This window comes from Chiloscyllium punctatum, chromosome 37 (assembly GCF_047496795.1).
Source record: "Chiloscyllium punctatum isolate Juve2018m chromosome 37, sChiPun1.3, whole genome shotgun sequence".
Classification (NCBI taxonomy): Eukaryota; Metazoa; Chordata; class Chondrichthyes; order Orectolobiformes; family Hemiscylliidae; genus Chiloscyllium; species Chiloscyllium punctatum.
The window spans coordinates 60,045,493-60,062,969 of record NC_092775.1 but is presented as its reverse complement, the minus strand read 5'-3'; the positions used below and the strand labels follow the sequence as shown (position 1 = coordinate 60,062,969).

The window sequence follows — 17,477 nt, the reverse complement described above, 5'->3', positions numbered from 1 at the left end:
TGTCCCCAAAATGCTTGCCTATTAAAATGTCTTGACCGCCTTCATTGTGTCAGATTAGGTCTAGCACTGCCCCATCTCTATTAGAACTATCTGTATTCTGGTTCGAAAAACAATCCTGGCTACACTTCAAAAACATTCCACTGTCTAAACCTTTGATACTAAGATGATCCCAGTTAATGTTGGGATTACAACTATCACCCTGTTTCTCATACACCTTTCTGGTGATCTGCTCCTCTCCGTCCTGTGACTGTTGGGAATCCTGTAGTATAATCCCAGCAAATTTTTTATTTCTAAGCTCCACCCAGATGGCCTCATTTGAACACCGCTCCGCCTACCCCCCAGGATGTCCTCCCTCATTACTTCAGTGATGATTTTCTTTATCAATAATGGAATACCCCCATCTCTCTTACGTCAAACCTGTCATGCCTGAAACCTCTATACCCTGGAAGGTTAAGGTACCAGTCCTGGCCCTCCTTCAACAATGTCTCAGGAACTGCACCAATATCATATTCCCGTAATGCTTGTTGATCTAAGTTCACCCAACTCACCAGTCAAACTCACTGCATTCAAAATGATACAACTGAGCTTTGGGGACCTTCCACGTGTTTCTCCCTGGCCATGTGTTCCCCACCTACCGCATGGTCCTAGCATTCCTTCAACATCTGATTGGACCTTGCTCCCATCTTTATACCTACTCTGTCCCCCAACCCCCCCCTGCCAAATTAGTTTAAAACCTCCTCAATAGCATGAGCAAACCTCCCTTTCTAAATTCCTTGTCTGTAAATGCATTGTGGCACGAGGCCGGACGCATTGAGAAGACTGTTAAAGAAGCTTTTGAAATTACTCATTTCTTTAAAAAGCAATAGAGTACAAAAGCGAGCAAGTTATCATAAACATCTATAAAACAGCCAGCTGAAGAATTGTTTCCAACACTGGGCATTGTGCTGTAGGGAGGATGTCAGCCCATCAAACATGGGGAGAGACTGTAACAGAGAAGCTTACAAAGAGATTTGATAGAGGTGTTCAAAATCACACATGGTTTTGAATGAGTAATTGTTTCCAGTGTCAGTGGGTACATAATTAGAGACTACAGATTTAATGTCAATGATAAAAGAATCAATGGTGGCCAAAGGAAACATTTTTATTAATGAGTTGTGACTGGGATTGCAGTGACTGAGAGGGGCAGAAAGGCATTGAACAAAGAATGAAATAAATGCCTGAAATGAAATTTTATCAAAAAAAACAGGTCTTTGTGTAGATTGCGGTAAACCGAATATCCACCAGAGACACAGTGAGTCAAATGGCCTCTTTTTCACACTATCATTTTATAATTTAGTGAACATTAAGCTCATAATGTAACGACTGAACTGGCTCCAGTGAATACACATCTAAGAAAACACTTGTGTCGGTGTCTAAAACCAGGTTGGTTTAAATCGAAGATGATTCAAGGATTTGATTGGGTAATTAGATTGAAATTATTTTCAAGAAAGAGGTGGCACAATCGTGAAGCCGGACGTAAGCCATTCTGCATTGGTAACAGGATGTTCCTCAACAGCAAGAGTATAGTGAAAATATGGAACTCGTTTCCACCGAGAGAGGAAAGAAGAGTGAGAGAAAAGAGAGCGAGAGCGCGAGAGAGGAGAGGAGAGGAGAAAAGAGAAGAGAGAAGAAGGAAAGAGAAAAGAGAAGAGAAAAGAGAAGACAGAAGCGAGGAGAGAATTGAGGAGAGAATCGAGGAGAGGAGAGAAGAGAAGAGAAGAGAAAGGGCACGAGACAGAGAGAGACAGAGAATGACCAGAGATAGTTACTAACATCAAAAGGAGTGAAAGAGAGAACTATGTGTTTTTGAAACACCACAAGAGAGAACGGACACAGCATTTTCATAAAGAGAAGAGCAGACTTCTGTGAGAAAGTGGCAGGAGATTAAAAAAAAAGTGGCAGAGAGTCCCATCAACCTGATTCCACCTGTCAGTGACAAAGTGTAATGTCACAGATAAACGAGTGACTGGTAAATATTTTGTGCATGTCTCTTTTCATTGGGCAAGTAGCGTACATCAGGAGATATTATTGCAGCTGAGCAGTACAATTGAGAAATTCAATTTTAAACTATTTATCATTCAATTTGGTTCTTGACACATAACAGAAGTAGCTGGGCAGGCGAATGTTGGAGTTGGCAGATCCACATTGACCAAATCTGCAGCAAGCGTTAGCTGCTCAAGAAACTTCAGTTTGGAGTTGTTAAGGTGGAATCCAAGTTACACTGTGAGGTATCAGAGAGGTGGGAGGGGTACCAAGACTTTGCCTCAGAGGGTAGTCACACCCTTTATGTTAATTACATCAAATCTAGTGCATGGGTAGGGACAGGAGAGTGTGACTGCAAGTGAGACAGGTATCCATAGATGTGAGGTGAGGTGAATTGGCCATACTATAATTGCCCATAGTGTTCATGGATGTGTAGGTTAGGGGCATTAGTTAGGAGTAAAATGTAGAGTAACGAGGAATGGGTTTGGGTGGGATACTCTTCGGAGGGTCAATGTGGACTTGTTGGGCTGAAGGGCCTGTTTCAACACTGTAGGGATTCTATGACTCTGTAGGGATTCTACGAGCATGCAGAATTCAGCTTTGGAGGGTGTGAACTGCCAAGAGGAAGGATGAACTGACCAAAGCAATATGGTCCAGAGTGCATTGAAATGGGGGGATAAATGAGAAATGAAGCAGTATTTGGGAATATCACGATTTGGGGAATAGATACTTCTCTGCAGCAAAGACAGAGAGATCTGATGCTATGTTGCTAACCTGGAACCAAGGTCAAAAAAACTCCTTTGGGCTAGAGAGAAACTTGCCATGAGAGGGGAAGAATCCAGTTGTTGGGATCCATGTAGACATCAATGGCAAAGGTAGGGTTGGAAAATCCTGAGGGATTACAAACAGCTCGAAGCTAAATTTGAAAGCAGAACCACAAAGGTAATGATCTCTGGATTACTACCTGAATCACATGCAAGTTGACAGACGTAAGTAAGATTAGAGAGATTAATGCTTGCCTCAAAGATTCGGGTGGGAGAATGTATTCCAACTCATGAGGCACTGACACCAGTACAGGAGAAGGAGAGAGATGTTCCATTAGGGCAGCCATGTTGAGGCCAGCATCCTTGGGAATCACATAACTAGGGATAAGGATAGGGCTTTTAACTAATTATTGGGTGGAGGCAGTGGTGGTCATGGTGGTGGGGGGGAGGGGTGGGGATGGGGGGTAGAGGGTTCAATTGAAGGAAAGTTTTTAAAAATAAATGAGAGAGTAGAGATGCGAGTTAGTCAAGAAGTAAACGATAACCAAAGGGTGACAAGAAAGCGTAGAAAATGTATGTTACTGATTGCAGCTGAAATCAGAGCCAGAGAAAGTATTAAGAGTAAAGAGTTAAAGTTTAGCGCTCTTTATCTGAATGCACTCAATGTTTGTAACAAGATAAATGAGTTTATAGCACAAATATAAATAAGTAAAAAATGATTTGATAGCTATTAAAGACAGGTGATTGCAAGGTGACCAGGACTGGGAATTTAATACTGCATTCCTGGAATGACAGGACTGATATATGAGGAGACCAGACTGTTTAGGACTATATTCACTAGAGGTCAGAAGAACATGAGGATTATTTTATAGAAACGTATAATGTTCTAACAGGCCAAGACAGGGCAAACTCAGGAAGGAGAGTTCCAGAACGACGGCCACAGTTGAAGAAAATAGATTAGGCCATTTGGTGCTTGGATGAGGAGAAATTTCTTCACCAGAGAGTGATGAGCCTATGAAATTCCTGGCCGCAGAAGGCAGTTCAATGATGTTATTACACACCTCTGGGTGGGAGTTGAACCAGGAACCCCCTGATGCTTATATTTTCTCCATTCCAGACATCAGGCTAAACACCCTCTGATTCCCTATTTTCTTTTTACCTTTTCATTTAAAGAGTGGTGCTACATTAGTTACCCTCCAATCCATACAAACTGTTCCAGAGTCTACAGAATCTTGAAAGATGACCATCCAATATTTCTAGGGCCACTTCCAAAAGTATTCTGGAATGCAGATTATCAGATCCTGGGGATTTTTCAGTATTTGATCCCATCAATTTCCCAACACCATTTTCCGACTAATATTGGTTTCCTTCAGTTCCTAGCTATCACTTAGACACTGTCTTTCCCAATGTTTTGGGATGTTATTTGGATCCATTGTGAAGACAGAGTACATTTACTGGTCTGTCATCTCTTTGTTCTCTATTACAACTTGTACTATTTCTAAACATAAGACACTTGTGTTCATTAGTCTTTTTCTCTTCACATTTCTACAGAATTATTTTTACAATCAGTTTGTATGCTCCGTACTGTATTTTTCCTCACTTAATCAATCCCTTAGTCCTCCATTGCAGAGATCTAAACTGCTCCGTTGTGAGCCTGTGGAAATTCTCTGTCACAGGTGGTGTCTCAGGCTAAAACAGCGAATGCTTTCAAGAGGGAGTTAGCCATAGTTCTTAGGGCTAAAAGGATCAAAGGGTATGGGGAGAAAATGGCAACAGGGGATTGCGTTAGATGATCAGCCAAGATCATATTGAAGGGTGGAGCAGGCAGGAAGAAACAAGTACTCCTATTTAGTATGTTTTACACAACTAAACAGAATCGACATGGTTTTATGAAAGGGAAGTCACAGCTGATAAAATTTTCAGCATTCTTTAATGATATTTGAAGAAGTCAAGGTGATAAAGGATAATTGGCAGGTGTAATGCAGAGGGCATTCGATAAGGCAGCACACTAAAGGTTATTGTACAAGATAAGAGCTCATAGTATTGGAGGTAAAGTACTGGCATAAATCGAGGATTGGTTAACGTGGAACTCAGACAGTCAGATCCAATGATTTTTTTTCAGGTTGGAAAGACGTAAGTCCTACCGCCTCAATTGTTTACCATCTACCTTGAGATATCTTGACATTCAGGGATATGGGCCAAGCGCAGCAAAATGGGATTATAACGATTAACTAACAATACAAAAATATCCATGTGGATATAAGGAATCTGTATGGATATTTACATGGATTTGATAAGGGAGCAATAATGTGGCAGTTGGAATTTATTGTAGGTAATTGTGAGGCCATGCACTTTGGTAAGAAGAATCAAAAGGAAAGCTATCATTTAAATGGACAGAGACTCCAAAAAATTGTAACACAGAGGGATCTGGGCGGTCTTGTGCATGAAACACAAAAGGTTAGCATAACAGAAGAAGAAAGTAATTGAGACAGCAGATGGAATTTTGGCTTTTATTGCAAGGGATTGGAATTTAGAAACAAGGAAGTGCTGTCACAACTCCACAGGGTGTTGGCAAGACTGTACCTGAAAGTATCTTTTACAGTTTTACTCCCCTTACTGAAGAAAGGATATACTAGTATTTTAAAAAAGTTAGATTCAATAGGCCAATCACTGGGATGAAAGGGTTGCCTATTCAATACAGTTTTTATTCATTAGAGCTTAGAATAATAAAGGGTGATCTTATCAAAATATATAGGATTCTGAAGGAGTTTGACAGGGTAGATGCTGAGAAGATATTTCCACTAGTTATATAGGCCTTGGTAATGCCTCACCTTGACTACAGTATGCACTTTTGGGTCTCCTAGTCAGAGGAAGGACATGTTTGTTATTCAGGGAGTCCAGCGAAAATTCACCAGATTGATTCCAGGGATGGCAGGACTGGCATATGAAGAAAGACTGGATCAACTAGGCTTGTATTCACTGGAATTTAGAAGAATGAGGGGGGATGTCACAGAAACAAAATCCTGATGAGATTGGTCAGGTTAGATATGGGAAGAATGTTCCCAATGTTGGAGAAGTCCAGAACTAGGGGCAACAGTTTAAGAATTCGGGGTAAGCCATTCAGGACTGAGATGAGAAACAATTTCTGAACTCAGAGTTGTGAACCTGTGGGATTGTCTACCACCGAAATCTGTTGGGGCCGGTTCGTCAGATATACTCAAGAGGGAGCTGGATATGGCTCATTTGGATAAAAGAATCAAGGAATATGAGGAGAAAGCAGGAGTGGGATACTAAGGTTGCATGATCAGCCACAATCATATTGAATGGTGGTGCCAGCTCGAAGGGCCGAATGGCCTACTCCTACACCTATTTTCTATATGTCTATGTTTATAGGGAGAAATGTCCAACTAGGAAATAATGTAGGGAACACTCATTTGAACCTGAATTGTGAAGGAAGTTCTTCTCGAGAATTATTAATTCCAGAGAGTTGTGCAGATCAGCTCACTGGAAGTATTTAAAGACGGGATAGATATAATTTTGAAATACAGGCCAGTAAAGGACTACCATGAGCTGGTACAAAGTTCAGAAGTTGCTGGAAAAGCTCAGCAGGTCTGGCAGTATCTCTGAAGAGAAATCAGAGTTAACATTTCGGGACAATGTGACCCTTCCTCAGTTCCTCAATTTTAATTTAAATCTGTTTTTAATACAAGGGTGCATCACAGCATCCTTTGACCATTGCAGTGAGCAGTACAATTTAAGTCTTGTCATGCATTACTACACTTGTCCCAATGGAGAAAGTACTATAATGCACTGAAAACTGAAGGGAAACATGCTGGCAAACTCTCATGTCATGTATGTCATTTTACTCAATGTGCTATGACATGGGCATAAGGCCAAGATGCTATTTGGACAGCAGGTGCAGATACAATGGAGTGAATGGTCTCCTATGCTGCATCACTGCAGTCCCATAGTGCTGTCTTGGATTGATATACAAATGTCCACTGATCGTTAGTGTTGTTAAAATATATCCCTGCTGTTTAACAATACAACAATCTAAGTACCAACTGCACTCCACTGATTCATGGGAAATCCACTTTAAAATGAACTATCACTTGCAGCTTTTAAAAAAAGGTCATCTAGGGTTTCAGCTTCAACAGGCTGCATTGCTGACATTTTCCTGGGTTAGCTAAATATATTAGGAATGCTTAACTGAGTCATAAAGACCCTTCAGCCCAACCAGTCCATGCCAACCATTATCTCAAACTAAACAAGTCCTGCCTGCTTGCACTGGGCCCACATCCCTTCAAACGTTTCCTATTCATGCATTTATATCAACTTTTTTTTTAAACATTGTAACTGTAGCTGCATCGATCACTTCCTCTGGAAGTTCACTCCACATATGAACCACTGTGAAAAAATAATTGGCCCTCATGTCTTTTAAAAATCTTTCTCCTCATACCTTAAAAACGTGCCCTCTAATCTTGTAATCCCTCACCCTAGGGAAAAGAGACCTGCCATTCATCTTATCTATACCCCTCATGATTTTATAAACCTCTACATGGTCACCTCTCAATCTCCGAAACTCCAGTGAATAAAGTCCCAGCCTATCCAGTCTCTCCATCCAACTCAAACCCTCCATTCCTGGCAACATCCTGGTAAATCTCTTCTGACCCCTCTCCAGCTTAATAACATCTTTAATAATAAAGTCCTGAGGAATCTGGAACCACTTATCCTAGATTGGCTGTGTTTACATTTTGATTGATGCCTTTAATAGGTTATGTATCTTTGATACTGGAAGTGGGTAACAGTGTGTTTTACAACAGATTAACAGCCTGATGATCCTCTGTAGTTTCCCTACAAATACAATCACAGAGTCATTGGCAGGAAATTAGTTTTAAAAAACCAACTGAAAAAAAGAAAAACACTGGAAAACATCCAGTGGGTCATTCAGCCTTTGAGACATACCAGGAATATTTGATCAATACATTTGTCAAACAAAAAACTCTAGTTCCAAATGACACGTCACTTCTAAATTCCAAGCTATCTTCCTTTTTTAACTGGTACAGATAAATCTATGGGGTTTTTTTCTCGTATCCTCCATGCTCACATTAAGAAAATGTTTTGTTTTTATCAATAACTCCCTGTTTAACTTTCACCCACTCAATACTTGTACTCACCAGGGCCACATTTGAAACAGCACTTGCCATCCTTGAAGTACTCGGTCTTTTTGTCACAGTCACTGGAGGAGGCACACAGGCAAAGCTGCAAATTAAACAGACACAAGATCCTCAGAACAAGCTGCTGACCTTTTCCTCAAGCTCCCTTCTTAATGAGAATTAGTTTTCTTCAACTCTCATTGATCAAGACCAACTGAAGTAGACCAAACTTCTTATTAACTGGCACCTATGGGAGCAGAAGCATGCTCAAATATTCTGGATAATCCAGAAATCCGCGGAATCGATGTTAAAAACACACAGTAAATAGTAGAAATGCAATTAGGAGGTATACAAATCACTGTTGTACTTCATTTACAGCACTAAATAATAAAGCAACTTAGCTTTAAATAAAACTTACCCTCACAGAGCCCACTCACTCACACCCTTAATTGACAACTTGGACATTGCGATAATGCAGTAAATTATCAGTATTTCAGGTACGATATGTAATTTTCTTTTTTACTCACAGGTTTATCAAGAGTGCCACCCATTATTAAAGTGAAGTTTGCTGAATGACAATCTAACCTTTCGAGTTCAATAGTAGTTGTCCAACATTACTGAATTATACAATGCTGAAAACGGCCATCATCTGCAAAATCTATCCAATTAATCTTACTCCTTTCTACACTGCTGTACTGTGCAGCTTTCTTCTTTCCAATTATTATTCACATCCTTTTTGCAAGTTACGATTGCACAGTGCTAACAGCACAGAAACAGGTCAGCATGACCCAATTGAGACTCCCTGCACCACCACATCCTTTTGTATGTAATCTCATAGGCTCAGATTGAGTGATGCTCACAACAAAGATATCCCTGCCTCCATACTCTCTCCACCCTCAGCCCTGCCTGACCCAATCCCAACCCCCGCTCCAAATCATGCGAAGCAGGCAGCTGTGAGACCCCTAATTCTTCTTGCTCCAAACTCCTGCCCCCTACCCTTCAGACAATTCACTGCAGCCCTAGCAATGGTTGCCACTCCTGGTGGTACTGTTGGGACAGGTAAGCTGCCAAACGTTTGATTGGCCTGCGTCTCTCAGAGCAGGGCTTCCTCTACCTAAGGATAGAAGCCTGAGTTCAAAACAGGTAAAGGCACAATGGCTCTTCAATAGTTTTGAGGCCAATCCAACAGCTACAGGCAAATAGGGTCACCCTCCATTTTTAAATACCCACCCACCTACCCACCGCCAGTGAATAATTCAACTCCTGGGTGAACAACTTGCAAAAGACTCTTCAGATTTGAAGCTGGAGATTACTAATTCCACTGTAAACATAGACTCAGCAATGGAAGACCTGCATTGATAGTAACAGCTCGTAACCTCCAACAGCTTGTTGTAAGAAATGCAGCAGCTATTTTGCATCCAGCGCCATTCCACAGTCTGCAATGTCACAGTGAACAGATAATCTGTTAAATATGAACCAGTAAACCAAAGAGCTCCCACGCTCTTAGTGGAGTTTCCTCACAGCCACCTAAAAGAGGCCTCATCTGAAAAGCAGCTCCTCCAACAGTGCAGCACACCCTTAGTACTACACGGGGCCTGTTCAGCCTAAGCCTGTAGAGCAGGAACTAAACTCACAAGTTCCTGGCTCCGAGGCACCACCAATGCTGACTGAGCTAGAACAGGCACTGAAAAACAAGTTAACCCACCAAAGAGAAACACAAGTGATATTATCACTGGACCATTACTCCAGAGACCCTGGTATTGTTATGGGAACCCAAGTTCAAATCACAGCAGATGGTGGAATATGAATTCTAAAAAATCTGGAATTAAAAGTCTAATGATGACCATGGATCCATTGTTGACTGTTCTGGTTCACTAATGTCCTTCAGGGAAGGAAACTGCTATCCTTACCCGGTCTGACCTACATGTGACTCCAGACCCACAGCCATGTGGTTGACTCTTAACTACTCTCTGGGCAATTAGCAATGCCCTCATTCTGTGAATGAATAAAAAAAAACAAGCTGTTCTAATAATAAAGCAAAACAGGTTCCAGGAGTACATTCTGAGCTGCACAGTATTTCCTAATCCCAGAATTATTGCTGAATTTAATCCAAGGAGGCCTTTTTTGAAAAAAATTGAAGCTCGTCTCTGATGATGTTCTTTACCTCAAAATAAAACAATTGGTGAGTTCTCCCAGAGGACGGAAGGAGACTGGTTCATATGGCCAACCACAGCGCTGGGAACCACAGAAACGTAAGGAAAGTCAAACAGAGATAGGGAGACTTTCTAAATGAGTAAAGGGCAATAACCAGGTCACAGAACGGCCGCCAAGGATCTGCAGCTGAAATATTTCAGGTTGTGTTTCTTCTTGAGTCACTGCTCCCATGCTGGCACTTTCCAAAGGGGAGATTAATTTTATTCTTCCATTGAGTTCTCGATGATCTGAAACAATAAGATCTGAAGCAACATTCTCAAACCCAGCTCTGCTTGCTCCATCAACCCTTTACAGGAAGATTACCATGTTCTGCTGTCTCCTGCTGTAACAATCGCTGCAGTGTCATCCAGAGGGGAATTTCCCAGAATCTCAAATGACCAACCTGTGAACAATGTTCATCCCATCCTAGCCTTGCTGCAACTGACTGAATACCTGCCTGACTCAACCGACAGAACTGTAAATGAAACCATTATAAATCATCACCATTACAACACAAAGAAAATCATCGCACCCGGGACAGTATGAAATGTCTCAATTTCAGCACAAGTCAATCTATTTTAAAGTTATTTCTCTGTTTCACAGTTGCTATTTGTAAACTGGGTGTTGGTACTGGAAATGTACACTTCTTTTTTGGCACAGGCCACATTATCAGCCAGACACTAGGACACATTTGGCAACCATCTAGCAGCAGAACTCGGTGTTGTAGGTTTACAGACCTGGATGAAACTATATTGTCTATGATGCACTTCCTGCTCACTGTTACCATTCTAGCTGATGTTACTATTGGACAAGTCAGATCCCAAAATGAAATCTGGCTTGACAGATTTTATTCTGTTTGCCATGGTGGTCATTCACTGAAATATAGCCACATATAGTTGAAGATGTTCTTTAATAATAAAACAGATCACGCAAACATTTTTTAAAAAAGTCTGACTAAATACAGAATACAGTTTGAAAAATCTTAAAGCACACAGCAAAATAAAGTCTCATCTATTTTCCCAAATGTTTCATTTTATAGCAATCTAGAGAAATGACACCGAGATCTCAAATCATTAGGTTCAACTTAACGGGTTCTCCCCAGTTCATTCTTGTGGACTCTTCTTGTGCTCACAAAATGTAACGCTCAGACTTTCTCAATCTTTTGATAATCTGCAGATTTCTAATCAAACACTTTTGGGATTGGAAGCCTTCCAAACTGAACCTTTACCTCAAGGTAAATATGCTTCCCCTGAACTGTCCTATCCTCCATCGTAGGAGAGAAACTAGATTTGCTTCTGAGCTTAGTTGTGTCTCTTCCAAGACTCCCCTAAAAGTATTCAATGTCTGGGAGTTCTCGGCTAAAATTGATCTTTGATTATTCTAAATAAAAGGCAAAGATAACGCAGTCCAATGTTTACTCCCCCGACATAAACCCCACAGTGTCAGCAATCTCCCATCAACACTCCAAGGTGTTCACCATGAACATTGTTCACAGTCACCTGTACTCAGACACATACTGGATTAGGTGACTGATTCAGAGGGACAGCCCCTGAACTTCTTTCTTTCAAACCCTTCACAAAGTGATATGCTAGCAGTTTGAATGCTAAAATCTACATAAAGGCATTTATGTATCACACATCTAATTTATCCACAAAATCTCTTCGGCCTCAGCGCACTCAGCCCAAAGCACATTCTCTGCTGTTTCTCTCACAGTTTTAATTCCTCATTTGCCTGCGTCTGTTTTCCTGTTTGACCTCACACTATGACTCACGCATTTCTGTTGAAGGTCTCTATTTTACACATGGAAAATAGTCAGACCAAAGAAATGTACGTAATATCATTGTAATCAGAGTGGTTAAGTCACCTGTTGGGGCCCTTTTGGAAGATGAAGGATAGATATTGGCCAGGCTATTGGCAGAACACCCCTGTCCTTCAACAAAATAGAAATGACCGATTTGACAACCACCAGCTTGTTTTAATGGCTCAACCTGACCTCATGACCTCAGACTTCCTCATGAGAAACCTGCTGCAAACAAGGTTTATTTCTTATCTGGGCCATCGTCAAGCTCATCAAGTTGCTGAATTGTAACGAATAAACAGACTGTTGGAGAATTGTCAAAGTATCAATGAACAGTTTACGACACTGCTCCCTCCACACTCATGAATCATTTTCGTTTACCTAGCACCTTTTCTTAGTCTCGGATTCTAAGATTTTAAACCGTGTTGATGCTTACTAATACGGTTCACACTACTTTGTCCAGGTCTACCCTACATTCAACAAATCAAAATCAGAATCTGAACCAAAATATCCTCCATATGCTTTATATTCAAGGTAAGTTACAAGTAACTTGCAAGATGCACCCACAGCAAGTCTCACTCAGGAATTGGCAGCTCCATATAGTTGATGTCCTGTCCGGTAACGTACATTACAGACTAATACAGTTTGATGTCCTGTCCGGTAATGTATATTGCTGACCCATTCAGTCTGATGTCCTGTCGGGTAATTTACATTACTGACCCATACAGTCTGATTTCCTGTCCAGTAACATACATTACAGACCCATACAATCTGATTTCCCATCCTGTAATGCACATTACAAACCCATACAGTCTGATTTCCTGTCCGGTAATGTACATTACAGACCCATACAGTCTGATGTCCTTTCTGGCAATGTACATTACAGACCCATTCAGTCTGATGTCTTGTCCAGTAATGTACATTACTGACCCATTCAGTCTGATGTCCTAGCTGGTAATGTACATTACAGACCCATTCAGTCTGATGTCCTGTCCAGTAATATACATTACAGATCCATTCAGTCTGATTTCCTGTCCAGTAATGTACATTACAGAAACATACAGTCTGATTTCCTGTCCTGTAATGTACATTACTGACCCATTCAGTCTGATGTCCTGTCAGGTAAGGTACATTACAGACCCATTCAGTCTGATTTCCTGTCCAGTAATATACATTACAGACCCATACAATCTGGTTTCCCATCCTGTAATGCACATTACAGACCCATACAGTCTGATTTCCTGTCCGGTAATATACATTACAGACCCATGCAGTCTGATGTCCTGTACAGTAATGTACATTACAGACCCATTCAGTCTAATGTCCTGTCCAGTATGGTACATTACAGACCCATTCAATCTCATTTCCTGTCCAGTAATGTACATTACAGACCCATACAGTCTGATGTCCTGTCTGGTAATATACAATTACAGACCCATTCAGTCTGATGTCTTGTCCAGTAATGTACATTACTGACCCATTCAGTCTGATGTCCATTCCAGTCAGGTAGATTACAGACCCATTCAGTCTGATTTCCTGTCCAGTAATATACATTACAGACCCATACAATCTGGTTTCCCATCCTGTAATGCACATTACAGACCCATACAGTCTGATTTCCTGTCCGGTAATATACATTACAGACCCATGCAGTCTGATGTCCTGTACAGTAATGTACATTACAGACCCATTCAGTCTAATGTCCTGTCCAGTATGGTACATTACAGACCCATTCAATCTCATTTCCTGTCCAGTAATGTACATTACAGACCCATACAGTCTGATGTCCTGTCTGGTAATATACAATTACAGACCCATTCAGTCTGATGTCTTGTCCAGTAATGTACATTACTGACCCATTCAGTCTGATGTCCATTCCAGTCAGGTAGATTACAGACCCATTCAGTCTAATGTCCTGTCCAGTAATATACATTACAAACCCATACAATCTGATTTTCCATCCTGTAATGTATATTACAAACCCATACAGTCTGATTTCCTGTCCAGTAACGTACATCACAGACTCACACAGTCTGATGTCCTGTCTGGTAATGTACGTTACAGACCCATATAATCTGATTTCCTGTCTGGTAATGTACATTACAGACCCATTCAGTCTGATGTCTTGTCCAGTAATGTACATTACTGACCTATTCAGTCTGATTTCCTGTCCAGTAATGTACATTACAGACCCATACAATCTGATTTCCCGTCCTGTAAAGTACATTACAGACCCATACAGTCTGATGTCCTGTCCGGTAAGGTACATTACAGACCCATTCAGTCTAATGTCCTGTCCAGTAATATACATTACAGACCCATACAATCTGATTTGCTGTCCTGTAATGTACTTGACAAACCCATACAGTCTGATTGCCTGTCCAGTAACATACATCACAGACTCATACAGTCTGATGTCCTGTCCGGTAATGTACATTACAGACCCATATAATCTGATTTCCTGTCCGGTAATGTACATTACAGACCCATTCAGTCTGATGTCCTGTCAGGTAATGTACATTACTGACCTATTCAGTCTGATTTCCTGTCCGGTAATGTACATTACTGACCCATACAATCTGATTTCCCGTCCTGTAATGTACATTACAGACCCATACAGTCTGATGTCCTGTCCGGTAATGTACATTACAGACCCATATAATCTGACTTTCTGTCCGGTAATGTACATTACTGACCCATTCAGTCTGATTTCCTGTCCGGTAATGTAGTTTACAGACCCATACAGTCTGATGTCCTGTCCGGTAATGTACATTACAGACCCATACAGTCTGATGTCCTGTCCGGTAATGTACATTACAGACCCATACAGTTTGATTTCCTGTCCGGTAATGTACCCATAACAGACCCATATAGTCTGATTTCCTGTCCAGTAATGCACATGACAGACCCATAGAATCTGATTTCCTGTCCGGTAGTGTACATTACAGACCCATACAGTCTGACTTCCTGTCTGTTGAGTTATAAAGATGACATGGTTGAGCTCTCCCGACAAGAATGTGATCTGAACTGTAATCTCCACTCAACAAACTGCCTGTCCCATTTGGGAATTAGCTGTCAGCAGGAGACTGAGCTGGGCTATCAATTCAGTACCTTCTTGTTTCCTCTAATTTAAATTATTTTAGCGCGAAATAACACAGTATCGGTTTAACCTCAGAAAATGTTCAACATCTGGATCAAACAAAAAGAAGCAGTCGTGCTCTTACATCTAAACCCCAAACGAGACTTCCTGTTCATACATGAGCTGGTGGCAGATATAGGTTACAGACATTAAGCAACAATCAGGCTTCTATCACTGTGTCTCTGGTATTAACCAAACCCAAAACCTTAAATGGCCGTGATAGGATTTGAACATAGACTTTTACTCCAGTCCTTTAATCAGCAAAGTAATAACAAACACAGTATCACGGTATAACTCTTTTCTATTTAGCACATAAAAAAAGAACTATTTTCTTCCGACTTCCCTGTCAAGCACTGATTCACGATGGGGCTCAGCTCCTTAGAGATTAACCATCCCTCAGCACTAGACTCTGTCACCTGTGAATGTGACATGAGCAAACATTCATCTCTGAAGACACAATCCATCTCCCCCTGTGTCATTATACTGTCTCCTATAGAGGTTGTGGATTGGGATAGGGGAAACCCAAGCTGATTTCCCCTCTCTACAATACCAAGCCAACTGTCGACCCTCAACTCCCACCCCAGTTGTGATTGGTTAGTGCTCAAATTGAGGACTGAATTTGGATCTTTACTGAGTCTTGTTTCTCAGTTGGCTGCACAATTCCATTCCTCAGTACAATATATTGGGCCAACAGTACTTGCAGCAAAATGGTATTGTCACTGCCTCTAAGCTGGGAGGCCAGAGTTCAAATTCCATTTACTCCAGAGGTGTGTAATAACATCTCTGAACATATTAAATAGAAAAGTATATTGAGCCATTTTATGCCACTCGGTTACCTGTGCATCTTTTTTGAATCTCATATTCCTGCTGTGATTCCATGAATGAATATAAAAGAGGAAATGTGAATCAATGAATAAACCAGTTTTTCAATGGGCCTGAAGTACCAACATTGGGAAAAGCAACCACCTGGCAGGGCTGTGTTGGAGGGAAGATCGTCTTAATACTTAATTCTGCTCCACTGACAGACTATAGCTCACAAACAAACAGTCTTGTACAGTAACTAGCTTAACAGCATCAGTTCCAATACATTCCTAGCTTTTCTGTTTCATTAACTGTTAGTTTGCATTTTTGTTCCTCTGCCCCATTAGAGCATAATTTAGATGGGACCACAGCTTCCTGACCTTTACCCCAGAAATGCCCCAATGCGAATGTTGTCCAATTAATCCAAATGCTTAAATGTGAGCAATCAAAAAAGAGCTAACTTATAAAGTAGCAGGCCACAACTTTACTTTGATATGTTTTAGATTTGTGGGGTTTTTTTTAATCCTAAGGCCCAGCTTATGTCTGGGGCATATGTTTAGCCAGCAATTTCCAGCAGCTATGTTATACAACAGAAAGTGGTTGTTTCAGTGGAGAATGGTTCCTCCACTGTGAATGAGCGAATAGGATTATCAAATCTCACAGCCTAGGAGGCGGCCATTCAGCCCATTGTGCCTCTGCTGACTCTTTTGCAAGAATTCCCCACTATCAACCCTGGGGATCACCACTGACCAGAATCCGAACTGGATTCGTCACTTAAATATCTTGGCATCCTGTAGCAACTGATTCACCTTCCAACTCTCCAAAGCCTGCCCACCATCTACAAGGCACAAGTCAAAGGTGTGATGAAATACCCTCCATGTGCCTGGATGAGTGCAGCTCCAACAACACTCAAGAAGCTTGACATGATCCAGAACAAAGCAGCACACCTGATTGTTTGGGGATGTGGTGCCAATCATTCTCCCAACTACCGATCCTCAGTTCCAGTAGTGCGTACCATATAAAAGGATGCAGTGCTGCAACTCACTAACACTCCTGTGAAGGACAAGGGCAGCAGATACACCCGCACCTACATGTTCCCGACCAAGTCACTCACCACCCTGACTCATAACCACTGTTCCTTCACAGTCACTGGTTCAAAATCCTGGAACTCCCTCCCTACTGGCACTATAGGTGTATCTACACCACATGGAGTGCAGTGATTCAAGAAGACAGCTCACCACCACTTTCTCCACAGCGATTGAGGATCAGTGATAAATGCTGACTTGGCCAGCAATTCCAATAAGCTGACAATGAATGAAAGACAAGCAGCCAAGTAAATGCAGCTCTCTCTCTTTGTAGCTTTCTGCACGTGAACATGCAGAGCATGGGAGCAGTACCCTCTCGAATTTGACTGGGGATTAGCATCCAGGAGGGCAAAAAATATGCTATCATATCTATATCACCGTTATGAAGGTGTAATCTGCTCTCTAACCTTTGTACATCTCATGAGGTCATGAGTCCATCTGCAGCACTGAAGTCAACCTAGCCAGTCACTGCTGGTTGTTCCAAGCCTGCGCTGTGCTGAGTGAGTTGTCTTAACAGAA

At 41.4% G+C, this 17,477-nt stretch overlaps 1 protein-coding gene across 1 annotated transcript in view; it reads right to left on the bottom strand.

The window, feature by feature from the left end:
* The window catches only part of LOC140463156 (tumor necrosis factor receptor superfamily member 5-like), a 69,295-nt gene that overhangs the window by 34,588 nt on the left and 17,230 nt on the right, over positions 1-17,477 (bottom strand). The window contains exon 2 of the mRNA XM_072556922.1: positions 7,964-8,048. Within this exon, the coding sequence (XP_072413023.1) occupies positions 7,964-8,048 (85 nt within the window). The remainder of the gene's footprint in view (positions 1-7,963; positions 8,049-17,477) is intronic.